The sequence below is a fragment of the Gavia stellata genome, chromosome 2 (assembly GCF_030936135.1).
Source record: "Gavia stellata isolate bGavSte3 chromosome 2, bGavSte3.hap2, whole genome shotgun sequence".
NCBI lineage: Eukaryota > Metazoa > Chordata > Aves > Gaviiformes > Gaviidae > Gavia > Gavia stellata.
In genome coordinates, this window is record NC_082595.1 from 14,222,560 (window position 1) to 14,244,676 (window position 22,117).

The window sequence follows — 22,117 nt, forward strand, 5'->3', positions numbered from 1 at the left end:
TCAACAAGCCAATAGTCAAACCACCGCCGGGAGTGAGACCTTCCACTGCCAGCATGAAGGGAGCCACTGAAAGTGTCTCTCTGGACGGTGCCAGCTGGAGCCAGGTAGCAGGCGAGCGCTTGCCGGTGAGTGAGAGCTGCAGGGAGCTGGGAGGGACCCGATGGGCTCAGCCATCCCGCAGCTACAGTACTTGCCCGGGAGCGGGGAGAGGCGGGTGGCCAGCCTGCCGACCGGGCTTTTGCAGGCAGTGAGGCTTTACCTCCTCCAGCTCCGAAACGGGGAGCAGAAAACCTCCTCAGCCCCCAGGAGAGCAGACCGGGGATGAGGCTGGTGCCACGCAGCCTGCACTCAGATGCCAGGGTGGTGGGGCTGAGGGAGTGGATCTTCAAATATGTGGATGAAGCAGAAAGTCCCGGAGCAGGGGCTAGACTGGCTTTCCCAGGACATGCTTTCGGGCTGTAAAACCAGCTCCCCACATTTGCTGGGCACCACCCGCTTTTATAAAATTAAGTTCAACGTAAGCAAGAGCGCAGAGTGCTTTGGCAGTGGGGGGGGGGGGGGGGGGTGGAAGGCTTTAATGTGGCTTTTCAGGCCGCTTGGTGGCATTTTGCTTTCCGCTGTGAATCTAGACTGAAAAGATTCATCAGCCTTGTTTGCTGTGAGGGTAGGAGGTGCACACAAAGATTGTGGTCACCATCTGCTGAAGATACCAGAGGCATGGATAGGGTCTGCTACACAGGGACCAGGTACATTGCCTTGGCTCGGATGAGTCTGGCTTGTAGGAAAGGCAGAAGGCTGTGGGAGAGATATGGCTGTCTGGAGTAAAAACTACTGGCATGCACACAGAATTAAACCCAAAGCCAGAAAGCTGCCTCAGCAAAGACTTCTTAATTGCAACTATATGCAAAAGGTTAACCAGGTCAAGTAGAGACTGTTATTTTAACTGATATCTCAGAACACTAAGTTCCAGTTGACAAACTGTGAAGTTAAACAAAAGAGGAGAAAAGCAGACTGTACTCGTGGTTGCATACCTACTTGTTCATAAAGCCTCCAAGTTAACAAGTTGCTGTGGAATTCAATAATGAACATAATTCCAGTGAACCATAATTTTTAGGCTGCCATAACTTATGAATTTCAATATGCAGCATTTTGCTCCAGTAGACTAACATTGCTGAAGCAGTACATGTTTTGCCTCAAAAATAGAGTCCAATCTCTTTATAGTGGCGTGGCATTTATCTCCATTTTGAAAGAGATCCCATTTAAAATGAAAGTAACTGGAAGAGCATAGCACACCATGTTTCGCCCTCATACATGCTGCTAGAAACAAAGTACATTTCACACTCATTAACAGGTAACTCATTTCAACCATTCAGACTTTTGCGCTACGGTAACAACAGCGTTATGTCCCATAAAATACCTATCCCTTCGTGCTTCGCCTTTTCTGAACTCAAATTTTAACAGTACTTTAGGCATTGTAATTAGCTATTGTAATTAACCTAATAACTTTTCCAGCCCAAGGCCCAGGATACTATTTTTTGCTCTGAAGAAGATAACAGTCTGTATTTCACATATAGCGGAACATCAAACGTTCTTGAGGTCAAAGAACTCAACTACCAGGTAAAAGTTGTAATTTATATACCTCCGTTCAGCAGGGAGCATATCCAGCAATGCCTGTTTCTATATGCAAGCCATTTTAAAAGCCAAATTTGAAGTTCACAACACAAATTTCACACGACTGCTGCACAGAAGTTTTGAGAGCAGAATCGTGCTCTTGGCTGCCATATTGACAGCAGGCTAAACCCTCCATTGTTTATATATCTAGTAAAGCTAGCGGATAAGAGAGGAAAAGAGGTCTGTTTCTAGGCTCTGTTTTTCTCAGTCTTGAGCCAAATTATTTCTCTGAGGGCTGGGGCAGAGGGACTTTCTGTCCAGCCCTTGGATGGTGGGATGGAGACAAAGAGAAGATGACTAACAAGGAGGATTTCAGGGAACCAGTGAAATTTTTCATCTCCCTTTGTGTCACTGTGGCATCTGAAGTAGATTTCACAATTTTCAGTTTTGTGTAATTTCAAATTATATTAAAAATTTTAAACTTTTACTATTTACAATAGCAATAAATTACCAAAGTAACAGAGGACAGAGATAGCTTTAGTGATTAACAGACTAAGCAGCAAAGCATGAAAATCATACTTGGCTGTAGAAGAGCTTTCTTCCATGTATTTCTGAAGATTAACAATATTATTTTAACATATTCTCAGCTTGTAATACCACAACTTTGAAGATATTTATTGCTAAATATTTTTTGTTTGAATTGAAGGGACTTCTTTCTTTCTGTTAGGTTAACATGACATCCCAGATTCCCTGGTATGAAAAACTTGCGCAGATGAAAATGCCATGGACCTGGAAATCGGATCCCTGTTCTCATGTATCAGTAATCCAGAATCTGAATTTAAAAGTTCATAGTGGTCAGATGCTAGCTATTATAGGAAGCACTGGTAAGAGCAACCAAATTTCATGATTTAACCAACTCTCAGATAAAACATACACAGCCTAGAGCAATAGTCTGCAGCTTTTGAATGGGAAAATCTAGCTGAGAAACAACTATTGGAACTGTGTCACTTAAATACATTCTTTAAAATGTATGAGGAAACAAAGAATGATACTGAGGGAAAAAAAATAAAAATTTCTTTTCAAAACCAATTTTGTTATGACTTATACACGTTTGCTGTTTGTTTCCTGAGGTGTAATGAGGTATTGTTGTAACTGTGGCCTGCAGTTCCAGCTCTCCTGGACGTGAATCAGCTTCATGGCTCAGATTCAGAACAGGCCAATTGCAGACCTTAGGCAGTAACATAGACAAACGAGGCCAGACCCCATAAGAAAGATCAGTGGCAACTTGCATAGCCATAAGCAGGAATTCCCTTCAGATTGAAACAATTCTAACAGGATAAAATATCATATTTGGATTAATTAAGAGAAATTTACGGAGAAGAAAAGAAAGTTCCTCTTCTGTTTGGCTTTAAAATATGTCTCTGCTTTCTTACTTTTTATTTTTCCTTTAATTTTCTAGTGGTACTGGTTTAATCTTCTCCAGAGTGAGGTTGGCTAATGGAGAAGATGGCCTTTACCCCATGCGGTTAGTTGAGTCTAAGCTCATCTAGGGGGATAAGAAGTAGACACATGACCTGTTAAACTGAAGTAAAAAGTACCCATACTTTGGAGGTAAAAACCCCATGCTGTGTCTCCACTAGACTCTTACATCAGGTTAGCTCAGTGATTCAGTGAAGATGCTCTATCTCAAAGGCAAGGCATATTTGCCAAAGAAGTTTTAACTTCATTCCTACAAAAGAGGTTTTTCTTCCCCAGTGCCATGGGAATTTTTTTCCTAGCACATATCTTTAATGTAATTGAAGTTGTACCTTAGAGATTCTCCCGGTAAGAAAAGGAAAAGCTTGTGATGGAATAACATATTGAATTATAGATATAGCACCTTTGTAAGGTAACATAGACTGAGCACAAACCCCTTTCAGCAAACTAGTCAAACTATTTTTAAAAGCTGTTTATCATCTACTTCATCAAATGCCTTAGTAAAATGGATTAAACTGCTGATGGGTTTCACATTGTCAACGACAATCAGTATGTCACTTAAATAGAGCAATACGTGGTTTACAGATGGATGAGCTTTTTTTTTAAATGTATATATTAAGAAACAAGTGTGGAGTTAGTCTTTCAACAGGGAGACTAGAAATAAATGACATCTAATCATAATAAGAGAGCTCTGTGTGTTTACATAGAGTATCATACAGCAAAAAGGAAAAATTCATTTACTATTTAATTCCAAAGCAGGTTTTGTTTTCATTGTTTTACTTTTCGTAGCTCTGAGTATGAGCCAGCTTTTCTTAATTATTTAAATTACTTTGTCTTATTTAAGTCATAATAATTTTTATTTCAATCATGATTAAGATTCTTATTGTCTGTAAAATCATTCAGCACCTTAGTCATACAGCTGTTCTAGCCGCTGTTTCCGAATTCACAATTCCCTCCACAGAGCGAGCTCTTGCCAAGCAGGTAGTTGCCTGCCCTGCAGCATATCACCTTTCACTTAAGTTTCAAAAGTGAAAGAGAGGCAGCAAGAGGACAAAGAGATCTTGCTTCTTGAGCTCATGGAGCTATCCTCAATGCCCAACTACCCAATTCTGCTGAGAAATGACAAACGTTAAAGCCACATAGTCCATTCCAGAGGAGAGAGATTTCCTGAACATGAGCTTGTAGTCAGGTGTCAGTATTTTCTTTCCAGACCATTCTGTCTCTGCGGCTTTGGAAAAACTTCAGCAAGCGTTGGGGAAAAGATGTTAGGGAACCAAAACTTCTATCTTCTGTCTGTGACTAAATCAACTTTTTCAAAATAATCCCCTCAAAATTAATTTAATTTTCAATTTTGATTTATTTTTTTTTTAGCTGGTGGAAAGACATCTTTGCTTGACGTGATAACTTGCCGGGACCATGGCGGCAAAATCACGTCTGGTCAAATCATGATCAATAACAAACCCAGCACTCCCCAGCTCGTTAAGAAATGCATCGCACACGTGCGGCAGGATGACCGACTGCTCCCCCACCTGACTGTCAGAGAAACACTATTGTTCGTTGCCAAACTGCGCCTTCCAAAGTTTTTTTCAGACTCACAAAGGAAAAAAAGGGTAATTAAGCTGTTGGAAAAAAATAAAGTTGTCAAAAATGTGTCTGACAGGAATTATCCAAGAGATCCTGTGTGTTTGGAGTCAGAACAGCTAATCTGGCATTTTTTTATGTAGATTATGAATTATAAACCTTTTTCTTCTTCCAAGATAGAAACCAGCAATTGTTCCAAAGCTCAAAAAATGACAATCTAGAGAAAGCATTAGAGAGGCTGAAAGAAGAACTAAATTGCTGATTGCTGAGCCTTTTTAAATGTTACCTCTAAAAATCAAGACTTATTTTCAAGTGTCTCTTTATCAGATAGCACTGAGATATCCAGATGAATTTTAACCACATTAATAATATTTTCAGCTTTATCTCTGCATGACTGTGCAAATAAACTCCTGCTTTATCTGTGTTACCCTTTGGATCCTGCCAGGTAGAAGACGTTATAGCAGAACTACGCTTGCGTCAGTGTGCAAACACCAGGGTAGGGAATGAGTACCTCCGCGGTGTTTCGGGAGGCGAGAGGCGGAGGGTGAGCATCGGTGTGCAGCTGCTCTGGAACCCGGGTGAGCAAAACCCTGACACCTTCCTTGTGCCCACCAGAGACCACTGGGGGAAATGAGGCAGTAAATGAAGATAGGAGCTTTCAGGGAAGAGCCATACACACAGTTGCTCCTGGGGCAGCTTGAGGAGTTCATACTCAGGACACTTAACAGGTCTTGCACCACCCTCTGCTAGAGGTTACCTCTCCATAGCAAAAGTTGGGCACAGTGACTGGTTGCTGGTCCATTTGCTTAATTGAACTCAGTGCTGATCACAGATAAAAATGTAATATTACAGTAATAATTCTATAAATGGAGTGGTTCAGGAGCCAGCCCACTTCTGCTTCTGTCACCTTTGCCAATGCAGCAGCCATGACACAGCCAGGCAGAGCCCCCCAGGAGCCTTCACCCACTGCTCTTTAAAAGCACCACCACACAGACTACTGAAAGTAGCCTGAAGTGACCCTCATAGCAGTGCTCTGGTTTGTGCATATCAGTATGAGGTTTGGTTTTTATCTGACCACATGCCACAAGTTACTTTGGAAGGCTGCTGGCCTATTATAACATCAGGATTGTTTTCCTTTCTTCCAACCCAGCCCATTTACATGTGCAATGTTAACAGGGAAGGTCATTTTCTTGGCTGCATAGTCAGTCATTGTGGTCTTGCGCAACTCACTGACGTGGCTGGCTCATGCTGCAGGTGAACTAGAAATTTCCACCATCTTTAGTAGAAGCAAAACATGAGGCTAAATCTGCACTTGATCTTGCAGGATTGAATACCCTATCTGCTCTTATATATCTATATATCAAAAGCACTAATAATCTTGGCTGAGCCTCTTGTTGAGCAACATTTCCCATCAGCTCTTCCACTGGGAAATGGATCTGAAAATTTTTTGCTTGTATCAAGTTATATTTTTGTAATTATGGAGAAAGCAGAAGTCTTTTTTTGTAAGAAGTGAGGCTCAGGAATAGATGTGCTGGTACTGAAGTAAAAAAGTAATTCTAGGTAGTAATTCCAGTAGTTCTAGGAAAAATAAGTAAAGCTTTCTTTACATTTCAAACATGCGTTATACCCCTCAGCACAGAAACCATGTCTGTGTACAGACGTTGCCTTGCTCTGATTGATGTCATTAAGTTCTATAACAACACAAACACTGCAAACTCTTTTCAAGTTTGTAACAACCAACTGCAAAACAAACAAAAAATTCCAAACATATGCATATCTCTTCATATATATATGTGAATAGGTGCAAAACAGAGCACAGGTTGGGATGAGGAGCTATCTAAATTAACACGGGAGTATTTACACACTAATAATGCAAGAGGTTTAAATATCGAGCATTTAGGTTAAAACATTTCAGTAGGCGGGATACAAAACTAATACTGTTGTATTAATTAATATTAATGTACCTGATGTTTGTACAGGCAAAGTGCAAAAACTGCAGAGAAGAATGTAAATTTAATAAGGAACCTAAATCTGCATCCCAACAAAAAATAATTTAAAAAAAAATCAGTGGGACCAAGATAAGATTTAAAACAATTACTCTTGGTCATCATGTTCAGTAAGATAGTGCAAGAAATTGCCATTGTTGAATATTATGTGATGCTGGTATGAAATATACTTTGGACTTTAAAAAGCAGGAATACGTCTGTGCGATTTCATGCACTAGCACCATTTCACTTAGAACATATTTTCCAAATCAAACATGCTGCTTTCCACAGCTAAACTTATTGTCTTTGGCAGGAATACTCATACTTGATGAACCCACATCTGGACTGGACAGTTTTACTGCACATAACCTTGTGATAACATTATCCAGACTGGCCAGAGGAAACAGATTAGTTCTTCTTTCACTTCATCAGCCCCGGTCAGATATCTTCCAACTGTTTGATTTAGTCCTTCTGATGACTTCTGGAGTCACTGTCTATTCTGGAACAGCTAGAGACATGGTCCCATATTTCACAGAACTAGGCTATCCCTGCCCAAGGTACAGCAATCCTGCAGATTTCTATGGTTAGTATCAAGCATTGCCATAAAAAAAGGTTACTGGAAATCATTTGCTTTCATAAGTGTATCAGCTAACATTGATTTTTATTGACCATAACTGTCTTAGAAATGCCTTATAACTGACTCGAATCAGTACTATAGCAAGTTCAGGTTTTAATAAGATCCTTATTTTGTCAGTACAGGAAATGGAACAAAAACAAGAGGTATGGACAAAATCAATTTTAAATAATCCTCCTAACTCTGCCAAGTGTAGCAACTCTTGCACATGTTTAGCACACTTATTCCCATGTTTTAGCTGGTTGAAGCTTTTGCCCTCACTGAGAAAGACATGGTTGAACTGATCAATTGCTTTCTGTAGCCAGTTCTCTGACTTCTGAATCAAGAAATGTGGGAAGCTAGTTTCCCAGGGTGAGGAATAATACATACCTGGAACAGTAAATGGGAAAGAGGAGTGCTGCCCAGCAGAGCACACTGGAAGGGAGAAAAACCAAACCCAAACCAGCAATCCTTTTATTCCTTTTCTCGAATAAAGTTAACTACATGGTTCTAAATCCATTCCTCACTTTTTTTTTTGCAGCATGCAAAAGGGAATCTGGCCCCCTTAATCTACTGGCAGTAGTCTCTTGCCACAGAGATTGGTTCAGTTTCAGCCCTTCGGTCTTTGTACTCAAGTTGGCTAGGAAACCTTGTGCAGACACCAGCCTCAGTGCTCTGGAGTAACCTCTTTGGCTATGCCTATGTGGCAGGCGGTGTCAGCTCGCATCAGCTGTGCAGAGATAAACAGAAGTTAACCTCAATGTCAAGCCCTGCAAAAAGACCTTTGCTACCACCATGGTTCAGAGCAGTCCTCAGCCAAGCACAGCCTTGAGGAAGGCTTGCAGCACCCCCGTATGGGAATGGAGAACATGAGGCAGTCCTGGGGAAACTTGTAGCTACAGCCTATGGTTACAAAGACAAACCCCTATGATACGGAGGCAGGAAGGGATGAGAAAGGGAGGTGGAAGATCATTTAGCGGTATGCACAGAGTCAGCACCCATAGGAAAAGAAGAGAAATATGGGCAGCAGGAAGGTGGAAATGGGACAGGATGGTAGAGGATGCCACAGCATGAAGGAGCACCTGACGGAAACGCATATATGTTGGCTGTGTGTCTGATAGAGAAACAGGACACCCTGGGAGAAGGGAAGAGGTAGGGCAGACTGCAACTCATTTCTGATGGAGTCCTGCTGAAGAGTGGCTGAACAGAGATAATCAGCCCAATGTCAGGAGTTAGAAAATGTGCAGCGATAATTCTCTCAGAAAGCATCTGCAAAATGTCAGGTATTGTCACTCTACATTAAAGGTCAGCATTGGAAAATACTATTGAAAGTTCAGATAAAAAAATCATTTTGTTAAGTAAAAAACATAATGCTAAGTCAACTATTGTTGCTGCTACTACGTTATCCTTGGATAATATTCTTCTTGGGCTTTCACAGTATCAGGTGAAGTATATGGCACCTCTGTAAGTTACAAAAAAAGGTAACTATCATTTTGTAGATGGAGAAAAAAAAAACCACGTGATTTAAGTCAAAGTCACATAACAGATTGTAAATGCCTACATTCCAGGAAGGAAATTTAGACTGTTTCTTCTCAGCACCCCTCTCAAGTCACTATTAAATTTAGAAAAATCTGAAATAGTAGTTTTCAATATTATACTACAGTTATGGAATCTCTCAGTGATTCACTGAATGACTAGATAAGCAATATGTCCCAAGACAAAATACATATTAACAATCTGTTCTTCTCTAATTACCTAAAGTAACTGATAAAGTTTTAACCATTGTAGCTTAATGCATGCACACAGTTTGTACTGTCTGTTCACAACAAAATCTCTGATTCTAAATACATCATAAAGTTATCACATCTGTAGCATATGGATTCATGTCAAATAATGTCTTGCAGTTGATTTGACCAGTATCGATAAACAGACTGCAGAAAAGGAGATGGAAAGCCGAAAAAGAGCCAATACTCTTGCCAATTTATTCCTTGAAAAAGTCAAAGATTTTGACGATTTCTTATGGAAAGTTACTGAAGGAGATAATGTTGCAAACACATTCAGCAAGCAAAGGTAAAGAAAAGAGTGTCATACAGCAGATCTGGAATAACAGCTACAGCCTATGATAATTGCAATAGTTTTTTTCTGTTTTCTTTTCTGCAGGTCCCATTTAAATTCAGAAGAGGCTATCAACATGCCTCACCATTCAAGTGATCAGTTACCAGGAGTCTTAAAGCAGTTCACTATATTATTAAGGTAACCTTATCTCCAGCATAAACAGTTATGTATCATGCCCATTTGTATTTTAAAGCATAAGAAAGAAGCACAAAATGAGAACTGAGAGCATGCTGAAAGTGCAGAGCTAGTGCTAGGCCTGAGCAAGCTGTACAGCAGAGGTGTTGCTATACAGGCTCACACCAGGCCCCTGAGCAGGACAGCAGCCAGATGTACGGCCCCACCTTTCTGCCCTCCTCACGCTGGAAGCCAGCTGCTTTAAGCAGCAGCGGCCTCCAGGCTCAGGAACGTGCGTCCCAGTTTTGGGTACTGCCATCTTGATACCCGTGCCTCAGCAAGCCCAGGCAGCCGTGTGGTAGGCTTTGGCATTGTCATACTCACACCTCTGCCACAGATTTGAAGCCAGGAGGTTTCACTGATTATAGTCAGCATAGATGAGTATTATAGTTGGGTCTCATGCTTATCTACTCAAGAGAAACACGATCCACTGGTTTAACACATGTAGAACATCACTACCAGCATCAGCTGTTGTTAGCTTACACTGCAGGTCCTTAACAGAGAGGCTTCTATAACTGAAGTAACTGCTTCCACGTGTCTGCAATCAGACCGTCCCACCCCCATTGCTTTCCTTCAAGCTTTCAGCATTTCAGATCTGAAATACTAGGTGGCTACAGACACTCGATAGCTTTGATTAGGTAAAATCCTTTCCAGAAACCAACAGCCCAACTCCTGTCCTACTCAAAGTCAGCAAGTTCCACGAATTGATTTTAACAGAGCATTTGGGGCAACGTATCTGAATATAACCGGCATTAGTAAGTACTATACCTTATGGTCAATGTTGCTGTTTTCCTAGTCGTCAAGTCTCCAATGACTTCAGAGATCTTTCAACATTACTAATCCACGGATTTGAGGCCCTTCTCATGTCATTATTAATTGGATTTTTGTACTATGGCCATGAGAAAACCAGACTTTCTATTCGTGACACAACAGCACTGTTGTACCTGATAGGTACACTAATCCCATTCACAGTGATTTTGGATGTTATTGCCAAATGTAAGTGTCAGTTTTCTTGTAAATGTTATAAGCAATCAAAATCAGAAAATTCTTCAATCAATGAAAAAATTACACTTACTAATGCAACCCTAGGATGAAACCAACATGTTTGTTCCTACCCTGCAGGTCATTCAGAAAGAGCTATGCTTTATCATGACTTGGAAGATGGAATGTACTCTGTTAGCCCATACTTCTTTGCTAAGGTAATTGGTTTTGTTGCCAGGAAATACAAACAGCTGGCTTTAACATTAAAAAACACTAACAAACCAAAGCCTTGTTGTATAAATGATCACACACATATCAGACTCTGTTCTTTTGTGTCTGCCAGCTAAGGCTATCGTTCTTGCTTCCTTGGCGTTAATGGATTAAACCTCACACTACTTTAGATGTGTTGCCATAAGTCATGGCTGAGATCCCACCACAGAAAAGCCAAAGAACAATCTTGCACTGGGTTGTTTGGCCGGAATTTGAGAAATCTCAAACTCAAATTTGAGGGTTTAGACAGTTTTACGTACCTGCATATTTCATTTGCCGAAGCATCTTTGAAAGTTTGATTACATGTCTTGATCTGTAAAACAAAATATTCATATTAAATGCTAAAGCAAAGGTAAAACAGAAATGACAAAATGCTAACTGTGATATTTTCAGTAGTTGTTTGGGCCTGTACTGGTCAGAGACAAACAATTGTATTAAGTGCATAAAGAGCTAGAGTTTCTGGAAATAAATCAGAACTTTTAAAAAATTACATTCTCTTTTTCACAAGGGTTTAGAATAATCCCTTCTTTGTGATGTTGCCACTGTTAGATGAGTTCTGCCTGCCATGGCATCTGTAATTTAGGTTTCCATTTCTGCACAAGATTTTAAATGCTTATTAGTGGTTGCCAGAGAAAAATATTCTTTGCATTATGTCACAAAGATTGCATCGATTTCTCTATGAATAATGTGCAATTTGTTACAACCTTAGTATTAGAGGATAGTAGCAACCCTCTTTGGAAGAAATACTCATAATATTCTCTATGCATATCTTCAGATACTTGAGAAAATCCTAAGCATGTTTTTGTTTTACAATGAGTTGAGTAGTTACTAACTGGACTGCCTTTGGGACAAAGTGGGGAAGTGACCAACAGCCAAATTTGTCTCAGATTTGATCTCACACTAAGTTCAACTAAACTTGGACAAAACATGCAGTTGCAGTGAGTCAGTAACACTATTACTGTTCAAGCGCACCAGTTCTCAGGGAAAGTGTCTTAAGTTCTTAGAAGCTGCCAAAACTGTTACAAAACGAGACATCTAATCTGTAACAAGAAACCTCTCAATTTAACCATTAGTTATAGGAATTGTCAAAACTGGAAAAAAATTAGCGAGGATTTAAATTTTGGTTGTGGATTGGTTTTGCATGTCGCTGACAACACCCAACAGGGAGGTGATTGCATTCTAAGGGAATATTTGCTGTAGTTTTTATAAACAGTCTATAAGTACATTGAGGTACATCTCAGAAGCTTTTGTGATTATCATTCAACTTTTCTCTTTTTTTTTTCTCTTCTCTTACTGAACAGATTTTGGGGGAGCTCCCAGAGCACTGCGCTTTTGTTGTAATTTATGGGGTTCCCATCTACTGGTTGGCAAACCTCATTCCTGAACCAGAACATTTCCTGCTGAACTTCCTCTTGGTGTGGCTGACTGTATACAGTGCCCGTGCGATGGCACTTTGGGTGGCAGCGCTGCTGCCGACGCTACAGCTCTCAGCCTTCTTCGGCAACGTTCTTTTCACATCGTTCTACCTGAGCGGTGGTTTTGTGATAAGCCTGGAACACCTCTGGACAGGTAAGGCAAAGCTCCCACCACCCCTCCAAACTGAAACATCGATGGCTTTCATCAGCAACTGGTTGTTGTGAGGCTGAGTGTGTTCTGTGCAGGAAAACTCAGCTTTATTCCTACCTTTGCAATTTTCATCTTGGGTGGTGATGGAGGAGTCAGATCATTCATTTTACATCAGTTTCTCCATCTGAAACTGAGGTAACAATAGGTTTGCTCAAAAGAGCAGTAGTGAAAGGCTCTGTTCTTACATGGTTGCTAATTTTTTCAGTAAAAATAATTATATCCAGTAGATGAAGATTGAGCTCCAGTGAGACTTAGTTGACAGTGGGAGTTTGATGGATATGGATATTAGCTCTCTCCTAATTTTCCATCTCTATGTAATAATATAAAGTATATCTGCCATTTTGTCCAATAATAAACTGTTACATGTTCACAGCCTCTTGTCAAGAAATTAGAAAAACCTGCTGTATTTGGCAGCAACACAGCAATTTTTGAGGTATCAAGTTTTGTGTGTATGTGTATCAATTTCTTTCTTTCTGCCATTTTTTTTCCAGTTCCATTTTGGGTTTCTAAAATCTCTTTTCTCAGATGGAGCTTTCAAGGCATGATGCAAGTTCAGTTCACTGACCTCATGTATGAAATGACAATTGGAAATACTACATTTCAAATACCAGGGAAACTTGTAAGTCTCTAATAAAAATTATTACAAACATTTGACAACTAATTAGAATGCTACTTATATGCCCATCATATTTAAGTAGATGTTGTACGCCTCAAAGTTGGCAAGCACTAAATCAGTATGTGAAGTCGCGTTACACTTAGTATATTTTAAATTTGTTCCTAAGGATATCCCCTACAGCAGTCACTCCTTTTATGCCTTTCTTTTTAGTGGAAGAGAAAAAAAGAAAAAAAAAGACAATAATAAAGGGCAACTATATTCTACACAAGCCCCAACTATGTGCTTGCTGAAACTGTTCAGAAGCTGAGCTGTATTCCTCCGAAATACCGCAGCCCCTAGACATAGCGTAACTGTGACCAGCTATCGAACCACTCTGGGAGTCACATCCAGCTGGAAACCAAGGGAAAACGCGGCAGGGGCTAGGGAAGCTCACACGTAAAACACGCTTCACAGATCCAGCATGAAGATTTTATGTCCACTCCTAATCTTGCATTATCCGTGGTTACAGGTCACTCAGGCTCTGGACCTGGACTCCCATCCTCTCTACGTGAGCTATCTCGTCCTGGCCGGTATCGCTTGCAGTTTCCTGCTTTTATACTACTTATCTCTGAGGTTCATCAAGCAGAAATCAAACCAAGACTGGTAACAGCAAACCCTGCAGAGGAGGCAGCAGGTTACAGCGTCCTTTGCAAGAAAACAGGCAAAGCGCACGAGCTTATTTTCGGTCGCCTCCGCAGCCGCGCAGGGGAGAGCAGGTACGGGCGGGGATGGCGGGTGACGCCGGCCCGGGTGGCCACAGGATGGCAGCAGCACACCGGCAGTGGGAAGGCGGGCTGCGCGCCTCCGCGGGACCTGCGACGAACTGGGGCCCCAGCCTGCCGTTGGGGTTTTGTTGTTGTTTGACAGACGGTTTTTACAGGTGACGACGCTTATGAGCTCTCCACACCTTGAAATATTCTGAGCTATGGGCCCCTGATCTAAAAGGACCCATCCCACTTTGTAATAGCTGATGATTTAGTCCGTAACGTTTGAACATACAGTGATCACGTACCTAATTCGAAGAGCTGAGAGAAGAGGGATCAGCACACGCAAAACACTACTTCCTGTAGCATATATAACATTCAGCACTCGTAAAAACAGTGAAGAGGAAAGCAACACAGAAGATTTCACTGATGCTTCAGGAGAACATGCAAGGACAGAAAACACAATGGTTAACGATTCTGTGTTGTTTCTACTTGCTTATGTGTTTTAAGGCTTTGCCTTTGTGTTCCAGTTAGATGCTGTTGATGTCCAAAATTGGTATTTTCTCACTGTACAGACAATTTCTTGTAACGGATAATTTTATCTCACCTTCTTGGATTTATTTCTACAGTGTAAATACATACCAATTGATTGTTATTAATAACATCTTTCTCCATGGCAATACAAGTCACAGCAATTTGCCAAGTTTGGTTCCTAAGGTTCTCGGGTAGAAAATACCAAACCTGCCCCTCCAGTAAATAATAATCTAATGGTGCAATCTATGAAATGCTTGTAATTGTGCATCTAGTTATGCTCAGCCGTAAGACACAAATGGTCAGAAAATGAATAACAGTAAATAAATGGCTGTAATTCACACACAGTCATGGTAAGTACGTGTGCAAATTAGGTGTACAGCTGTTGCGAGCATTTTAAGATTAGTTTGCTTGATTTTAAATGTTTGGATGCATATCTCTGTGCTTATATACAGAGACCCGAAGCCCACCATCTACTCTACTTTCACTTACAGGTTGCTCACAGTGGAAAACTCCTAGTGTAATCAGCTATAATGCCCCAGCTACTGTTATGTAAATCCCCTTTTTTTTTTTCCTCTTTTTAAAGAAATAAGAATTAAAGAACATCAGTATTTTATTATTTTGTTTGGCAATTAGGGCTGCCAGATTACTTTCCACAGGTTCCACGTGGTAGTAAATTCCCAGGAACACCAGAGCCTGAAGATGTTAAGCAGGTCTGATAGAATAACAGCTTCAGCCCCAGGCAGCAGTAGAAATCCAAAACACTCCAAGGTTTTTCTAAGGTGACTTCTACCATTTCTTTCTGTTTCTGCTGCATTTGCTTTTGAAAAAAACCCACTTGATCTGATCCTAGTGCCATTTTGAAATTATCAGATTTTCATTGCCTTTTAATGGCAAAGCCAATTCTTTCAGTCCAATTCAGCATCATTAAATTGTCAGAATAGCAGCTTCCTGTTTGATTCTTAATTATTCCTTTTTATTATATTTAAGACACTTAATTTTTTTTTAAAGTGGTTTACTCTTCTTTGTAATGATATGTTGTGATTAGACTCTCTTTTATATTACACTGAAGTTTTAAGGGTATATATTGGTACTTCTAGTCTAAACCTCTATTTTCAAGGTATTTAGAGGATTAAATTCTAGGCTGACTCTCTGTTGTGAATTCACTTTGATGTTTAATAGAAAAAGGAGAGACACAATGGGAGAAATTAAAGACATAAGGGACAGCTCTGAATTTTAGGGGCATATTGTCATGCACAGAAATCTTCAGGCATCTAGGTAAGAATATACCATAGCCGTAACTTTGAATTTCCTTCCTTTTGTGAAATTAGTCAGGCTGCTGACATTACTTAAACAGCCTTTTTCAATTTAAAATTCCACCCTCTTAACATTATGCAGCAGGACCAAACGGTGTGAGTGTTTCAGAGGTGGTGTTATGACAAGGGTAGATGTATACATAATGGGGACTTGAGTGGTGAGCCTAGGAACAGCCATCGTATGGAGTGTAGGAAGAGCTATCATAGGATGTGGCCAGGCCTGTGTTTACATAGGAAAAGCTCATATTCTATATACTACAATTACATTAGCACACTGCCTATGATCATATCTTGTTTCCTTGATGCCTACAGATGGGGAATATAGGCTGTGATTATTGTTACAGGCTTTAGCAATAAGAAGATAGGAGCCTTGAAATACCAGCAATTAGCGTTCGTGCCTAACAATAGCATGCCGTGGGGCTGTGTACAGAGAAGAGCGCAGGGAAGAGTGGGTGGATGACACACAACCTGCCCCACTCGCGCTACCAGGAGTTGAAAAATAGTACAAGTTTATGGGGAATTACGCACCTCTCAGCCAGTGCAGGTCACGCTGTATGCTTTGGCCTCTATGTTCGCGTGCTGCTTCATGTTAGTTTTGTGCGGGAAGGGTTTCACACTTCCACAGCAGAGCTGCTGCTGCAAAAACGAGCGGTTAGCAAGGGAACAGCAATATTCCCCCGAGTTCTAACCAACGGTAAATGTCATAATTTAGTTTTAGCACAGCTTTGCTTTCCAAATTTCAGAGTAGCCATTCCTTTTCCTTAGATTGCCCTGTGTCAGCAGCAGCTTGGTCTGCCCTCCTCCTGCACTGCCTGTATCAGCATAACCAAAGTTACAGCAGTCTGCAACAATTGCAACACAGAGACTGAAGATCACAAGCAAGACACTGCACAAAACTCATCATACTGTCCATTCCACACACAACAACGTTTAGTTTGTTACGTACTTCAGCACTGTGGTAAGGCAGATCTGCCATTCGAGCAGAGCACAGCCCGCCAGTCCGACAACACCGCCGTCCCGAGGATTCACCCACTGCTGTCTTTGCTGTCCTGTATCCTCCCTGGGCAGGTTCGGAAAAGATCTCCTCAGCTCTAAGTCATGGTCCCTGCTACTGCAGGCAACCAAATTGGTGCAAAACTGTTTTTGAAATGGCACCACCTTTAATTGGTTGTAGAGTTCCCAAGCTGATTTGCACAACTGCTGTCTGAACTGCCCAGTGCATGACCCAACTGCAACAGGCTATGGGATTTTAGTCTCCATACTTATCAAATTTGGGAATAGGAACATCAAATACAAGCAACAATAGTATTTGTAAGGAAAATTCACCAAATTTAGAATCAAAGATATCTGTGTTGGTTACATGGAAAGTATAAAGTACTGTGTGGACAACAGAACTATGTTTTGTTACAAAGACTTCTATGTACCAGAGGTCTTGTCTTACCTGTAAAGAAACAGATAAGAAAAATTTGCCTTTACTAAGTAAAATATTTAACACCGGGAGAAGCGGGAAGTTCTTCCCCAATGTCCACTCCAAGTTTATGCAGTCTCTCCACTTGGCAAAAGGGAAGAACTTTATTAGCACTGGAAAATGGATTACAGAAACACTGCTTTGTATATTGGCTCACAGGTAGTGGCAGTCTTCCAAAATACTTTTAACTCGGCATTTGGAAGGGACTAGCATTCACCCTGGCTAAGCTAAATTAATAAGTAACTGTTGGAAGTTTCATCCTATATTTGTTCATTGCAAAATGCATTCAGAAATGCTAAATCAATAACAAATATCAATAGCCATCCTTTTTTACTAAAAAAAAAAAACCCCATGAAAATTCCTTTAAAAAAACCCCACAGACAATATGCTACGCAAGGAGATTCTACGGGTAAGAAATTACAGGTGTTGATATGTCCATTTGTACCAGAAATAACAAACCTTTCAGGTTTTAGCCACAATGATTAATTTTAATGGCAGTAGACAAGAAACAGTGTACATGGAGCTCTGTGACATGCTGCTTCTTTTTTTTATACTCTGAGAGCCAAGACAAGCCCTTCATATGCTAGCAGCTATTAATTAAGGCAACAATGTTTAAGCAGTGGGTTGAGGTAATTTTAAAACTGCTTAACCCTTTTAAGAACTGATGATCTTTAAAAAGCATATATATATAATGTGTGTGCACTCATATTAATATGTATATGTAGAGGTATCTGCATGAATAGATTACATACATGTGTATATACACACACAACTATAATGCTTATAATAGCTCACAATTTTTTTTCAGGGAATATTTAAAAAGCAATTCAGATCCATAATTTATTAAAGTGCTGTTGCCAATTTATATAATTAATAAAACTGTTTGTTGATGTTTATTTTGTCATTAAATCAAATTTATGGTTATTTTGAATTGCACATTTTGCCAGCATTATTTTGCTTTCACGGTCACAATTTGATACTTTTAATGCTTCCAGTGCTGAGAAACTGCAACTTAACTGACCTCCTCAACCTTCACATCAGGGCTCCAGAACCAGCATCTCCCATCAACAACACATTTGGATCTTTTGCTCCTTTTTAGGCATCTAATCAGATTTGGCTAAGATTCCTAGCATATCTCAGTACTGTTTCTGCCTCACCTTAATTTTTCATGTTTAACAAGTGGGTTTAGAGGCATAAATGTTAAAAGTACTGGCCAGAAGCCATATGGTGAGTAAACAAACAATGCCACTTGCCTCAAAAAAAAAAAAAATTTTGTACACAAGCAAATTAGTCTACAAGATAGTCATATACTACTTCAGTACTAATTTTTCAGGCAAATGAATAGCAATTGGAAATCTATGAACGTTCACAAACAGTCAAAAACAAAACATACAGAGCCTCGTGATGATATACAACCATCCTAGTTAAGTTAACATCATCACTCTTCAAGACAGTACCCCTTTGCTCACTTTCATTTCCTGGGGACTGGGGGAAGAGTTTAGAAAACAACAACAGAAACTTTCTTAGAATAAAAAAGACTTCATGTTTCATCAAGAAAACCCAAAGAAAATTTAAAAAGTAGCTCCTCTGCTATGCCAGTCCAGCCTCCACCAGCAGCTCCTCCCTGACACAAGTAAACATCTTCCTTCTCGTGATGCAAGTCACAATGCTGAGAAGAATGCCCTAAAAGAACCGAGTATTATCTTAATGATTGCTTTTCAACAAACATCCAAATCTTCTATTACTCTTAGTTAAAAATAGCTAATCACCTTGCAGCAGTGCTTCAACTAATTGTAGAAAGGCACAAAGCCAAAAAATGGAGTTCAAAGCAGGCAGCAACAAAATGTGCTGCACAAACTGAAAACTTTGAAAAACAGGACACATGCTGCCCTAATTAGCTGCCTCCAGCTGCAGGATGTTACCTTACACAAGGCAGTCATTACATTTCCAGGCAGGCAAGTCAGAGGTCAAACCTATGGCAGCCATCACCCCAGGAGACTCTGACCTCTGCTGAGAAAAGTAGAGCACCAACAACTTCTTTTGCTCTTTTCGCATCCCCTTAATACAATCATTTAATAAAGTTTTTGGCTTGCAATTCCTAGCAATCCAGGCACGCGTTGCCACCCCCCCACGCAGCTGCAGGGGCATTTCAGGCCAGCAAGAACAGTCAAGAAGCTGGCACCCTCCCACCACTCCTGCAGTAATTCTGTGCACAGTGGCTCTGGTCGTTCACATCGCATGCTATACCCGCTTTCCTGCCTTCCCCCTGTACCCACAACTCCTACTAGTAATCACGTAAAAAAGCATTTTATCCAAGTATTAGTGTCACCTAGAAAAGAACGCTGCCTGATTACAGCAGAGCTCAGCACTGCCAAACGCTTTGGACACGCTTGTTTCTGGTTTGTCCCTTCTGAAAGCAAGACAAAAGAAAGGTAAATGAATATTTAGCTTTATACACTTCACAGGGAATTTCTCAGTCCTTCTGTATTAGAAAAACACCTTGAAGCTTTGTAGTATGTTCAGTGCCAGGCGTGTGATAGATTTCCCCTGGAAAAAACCTCTTGTACATGACTGACAATAGTAAAGCCACAAATTACCGTCATTTTATGCCCCCTGCAGCTAGTGGTATAAAACATAGTTTTCAACCTTGTTTTTACTTGCTGAATTTAGACAAATTTATAATGTTATTGATGTCAGTGAGAAAGACACCCAAATGCAGAAATTGTATTCCTAGGCATAAAAACAATTGGAGCACAATTTTATATGTACTATAGATGATGAAAAAGACAGTGTCATTAAAACTATAAAAAAGATGGAGAACGAAAGTGTTTTTTTAAAAAAAATAATTTAACATATATATATTTATTTTCAGCTATTACACTGATCAAGTTTTCTTCCTCCTCCCTGGAATGCTCAACAGTTAACCAGGTGTGACACATGATATTACTAGCTCTCTCACTTTGAACGTTAATGTTTGAAATACAGGCTGAGTCAACAAAACCATGGGGGAAAGCAAAAACCTCGTTTCAGCAAAGTCTACAGATATATGTCTCCTAATGGATTTTCCAATGAGCATACACTTTCTATCATATTTCCAATTTTTAGAGTGTAATTTTATTTACAAAGGGTTCCGAGGGCCCTAAAAATGGACAAGTGCTAGAGATGATCAAGATTTACAGTTGAGCTAACCTTCACGTGTGAACTGTTCAAGCTACTAGCTAAACTAATCAGAGGGAAATCCCAGAAAACTCTTCAAGGAACAAGGGCAATTGCTTGATTTATTTTTTGTTCAGGCAGAAAGCTTTTCAGAGTATGGCTTGGTAGTGGGCTCAGCAACCTAACACAGTTGCTTTGGTTGCAGCCTCCCCTCAGGCTGCAACTTCCGTATCAGAACATGCAAAGAAATCGTAACAGCCCCAATGCTAAGCACTCGCCTGTATGCAGACTCATCTTTAGAACCACCCTAAATTACACTAACAACACACTTGTGCCTACAGCTGCTTTCAAATTTGGGAAGTGTGAGGTTTAAGAGGTTGCTGCTGGAACAAACTTCCTTTGGGATTTTTGGCATGCAGCGATGCTTCTGTTCCTTCAGTTACCCAGATGTAATTACAGGGCTAGTACCATCATGACTCCCCATGGTGGAAAGGCATGAGAGGACCAGGCTTGGCTCAGCAGCTCTGAGCAGTCATCCACAGCCTCTTCCTTCATTGAGTTGGGCTTAGCAGCCAAATGACCCTTAGCAGCCCTTGCTGCTGCCACCACTTTCTTCTCCAGTGAACCTCATGGAGAAGTGGTTGAGGAGGAGACAGTGGGAGCCATGAGAAAGGCAAAGATCCATGGCAGTGTGTCATCGACCTCGAATGCCAGCAAGTTGAGGGCTGCTCCTTCCCCTCACGGCCATTCACTCCCAATCCAACCAGGCCAAAGGCATCACGCTGAAGCTGCTAGCTTTTGTCTTCTTACTGCCACCCACAACACCAACACTCACACTTCCCACCTAGGTATTTTCCCAGTACTTCCAATCCCTTCAGAGCTCCTCTGCGGCGATCCTGTATTTTGGCAGCCACTCTTCATAGCACCTCTCCCATAAATAAAAATCCAGCACCCAGCAAAACAGCCTTTCAGAGCCTTCAACAACCTCAAAGGAGGTTGGCCAGGCCAATGTCGTCCTGTCCACACCCCCCCTGCTTTCGCTCCAGCCCAAACTCTTTTCTATCTAAAAGTCCACCCTCCTCTCCTCCCCTGAAGATTCACCTCCGCTATCGACAATTCTTCCCTGAACTCCACTTTTCAGATTTGCCCTGTTCTCACCGTGTATGTGAAGAACAGCAGATGCAAACTACTTGCAAAACCAAGAATTAAAATTGCTGCTAGTTTTCCAGACTCATCACTTTCACTGTGAGACACTGATGTTTGTTGCGTTCTGAACCTTGGGTTCATTGGCACTTAAAGCTGAGTGAAGTAACTACGAGAAACACAGAACTACCAAGAGGTTTGAAGCTACTGCTGCATCCAATAGCAATTCTATAGATACCACTGCTTTATCACAGTATTATAAGGGTAATCACAAGAGAAATTGTGAAGCATTAGCCAATTGTAATAGAGAGGTTTAAGAGTATCAGAAGAGAAACCTTGCATTAATAGTTTTATCTGAAAGTAAATCAGTGTGGAACCACCGTCTATAGCAGGCACGGCCTAAGACAGTTCCTGTTATCTCATTTTCTTAATGACAGGAAACAGTAGAGAAAACTCAAAACCTCAAATTTCCATATCTGCTCTTATTTTCATACCTAATGGGAAACCCAGACCTTTGCTCCTGTAGCCAAGGATCTGCCCTTGGATTACATTACAGTCTCAGTTGGAGCCACTAACTTAAAAGGATATTGGGTTTCCTTTGATTATTGATTCACAGAAGTACTAGCAAACCACCAAAGGCTGCAGCCATTCTGGAAAGGAAAAACCTTTTTGCAGTTGACTTTACACAGCAATTATGAGGATTTTAAGAAAA

At 40.7% G+C, this 22,117-nt stretch overlaps 1 protein-coding gene across 2 annotated transcripts; it reads left to right on the forward strand.

Moving 5' to 3' along the window:
• The first annotated feature begins 53 nt into the window (after positions 1 to 53).
• On the forward strand, positions 54 to 13,694 carry ABCG8 (ATP binding cassette subfamily G member 8). Of its 2 annotated transcripts, none has more exons than XM_059835557.1 (13): positions 54 to 125; positions 1,519 to 1,617; positions 2,339 to 2,495; positions 4,459 to 4,697; positions 5,114 to 5,246; positions 6,967 to 7,236; positions 9,171 to 9,336; positions 9,427 to 9,519; positions 10,352 to 10,551; positions 10,678 to 10,754; positions 12,108 to 12,375; positions 12,924 to 13,051; positions 13,557 to 13,694. In XM_059835557.1, the coding sequence occupies exons 1-13, from the start codon at positions 54 to 56 to the stop codon at positions 13,692 to 13,694; spliced, it is 2,040 nt and encodes a 679-aa protein (XP_059691540.1). The 2 variants fall into 2 exon arrangements, with proteins under 2 accessions (XP_059691540.1, XP_059691541.1); XM_059835558.1 differs by having other exon boundaries at positions 54 to 104; positions 1,513 to 1,617.
• The last annotated feature ends 8,423 nt before the right edge of the window (positions 13,695 to 22,117 follow it).

Bases quoted from the DNA above. Each gene is read 5' to 3' on its own strand.
- ABCG8 (XM_059835557.1), top strand. From the start codon at position 54: ATGAAGGGAGCCACTGAAAGTGTCTCTCTGGACGGTGCCAGCTGGAGC. The intron at 1,618-2,338 runs GTAAAAGTTGTA...TCTTTCTGTTAG, and splicing joins TCAAAGAACTCAACTACCAG to GTTAACATGACATCCCAGAT. The intron at 12,376-12,923 runs GTAAGGCAAAGC...TTTTTTTTCCAG, and splicing joins CCTGGAACACCTCTGGACAG to TTCCATTTTGGGTTTCTAAA.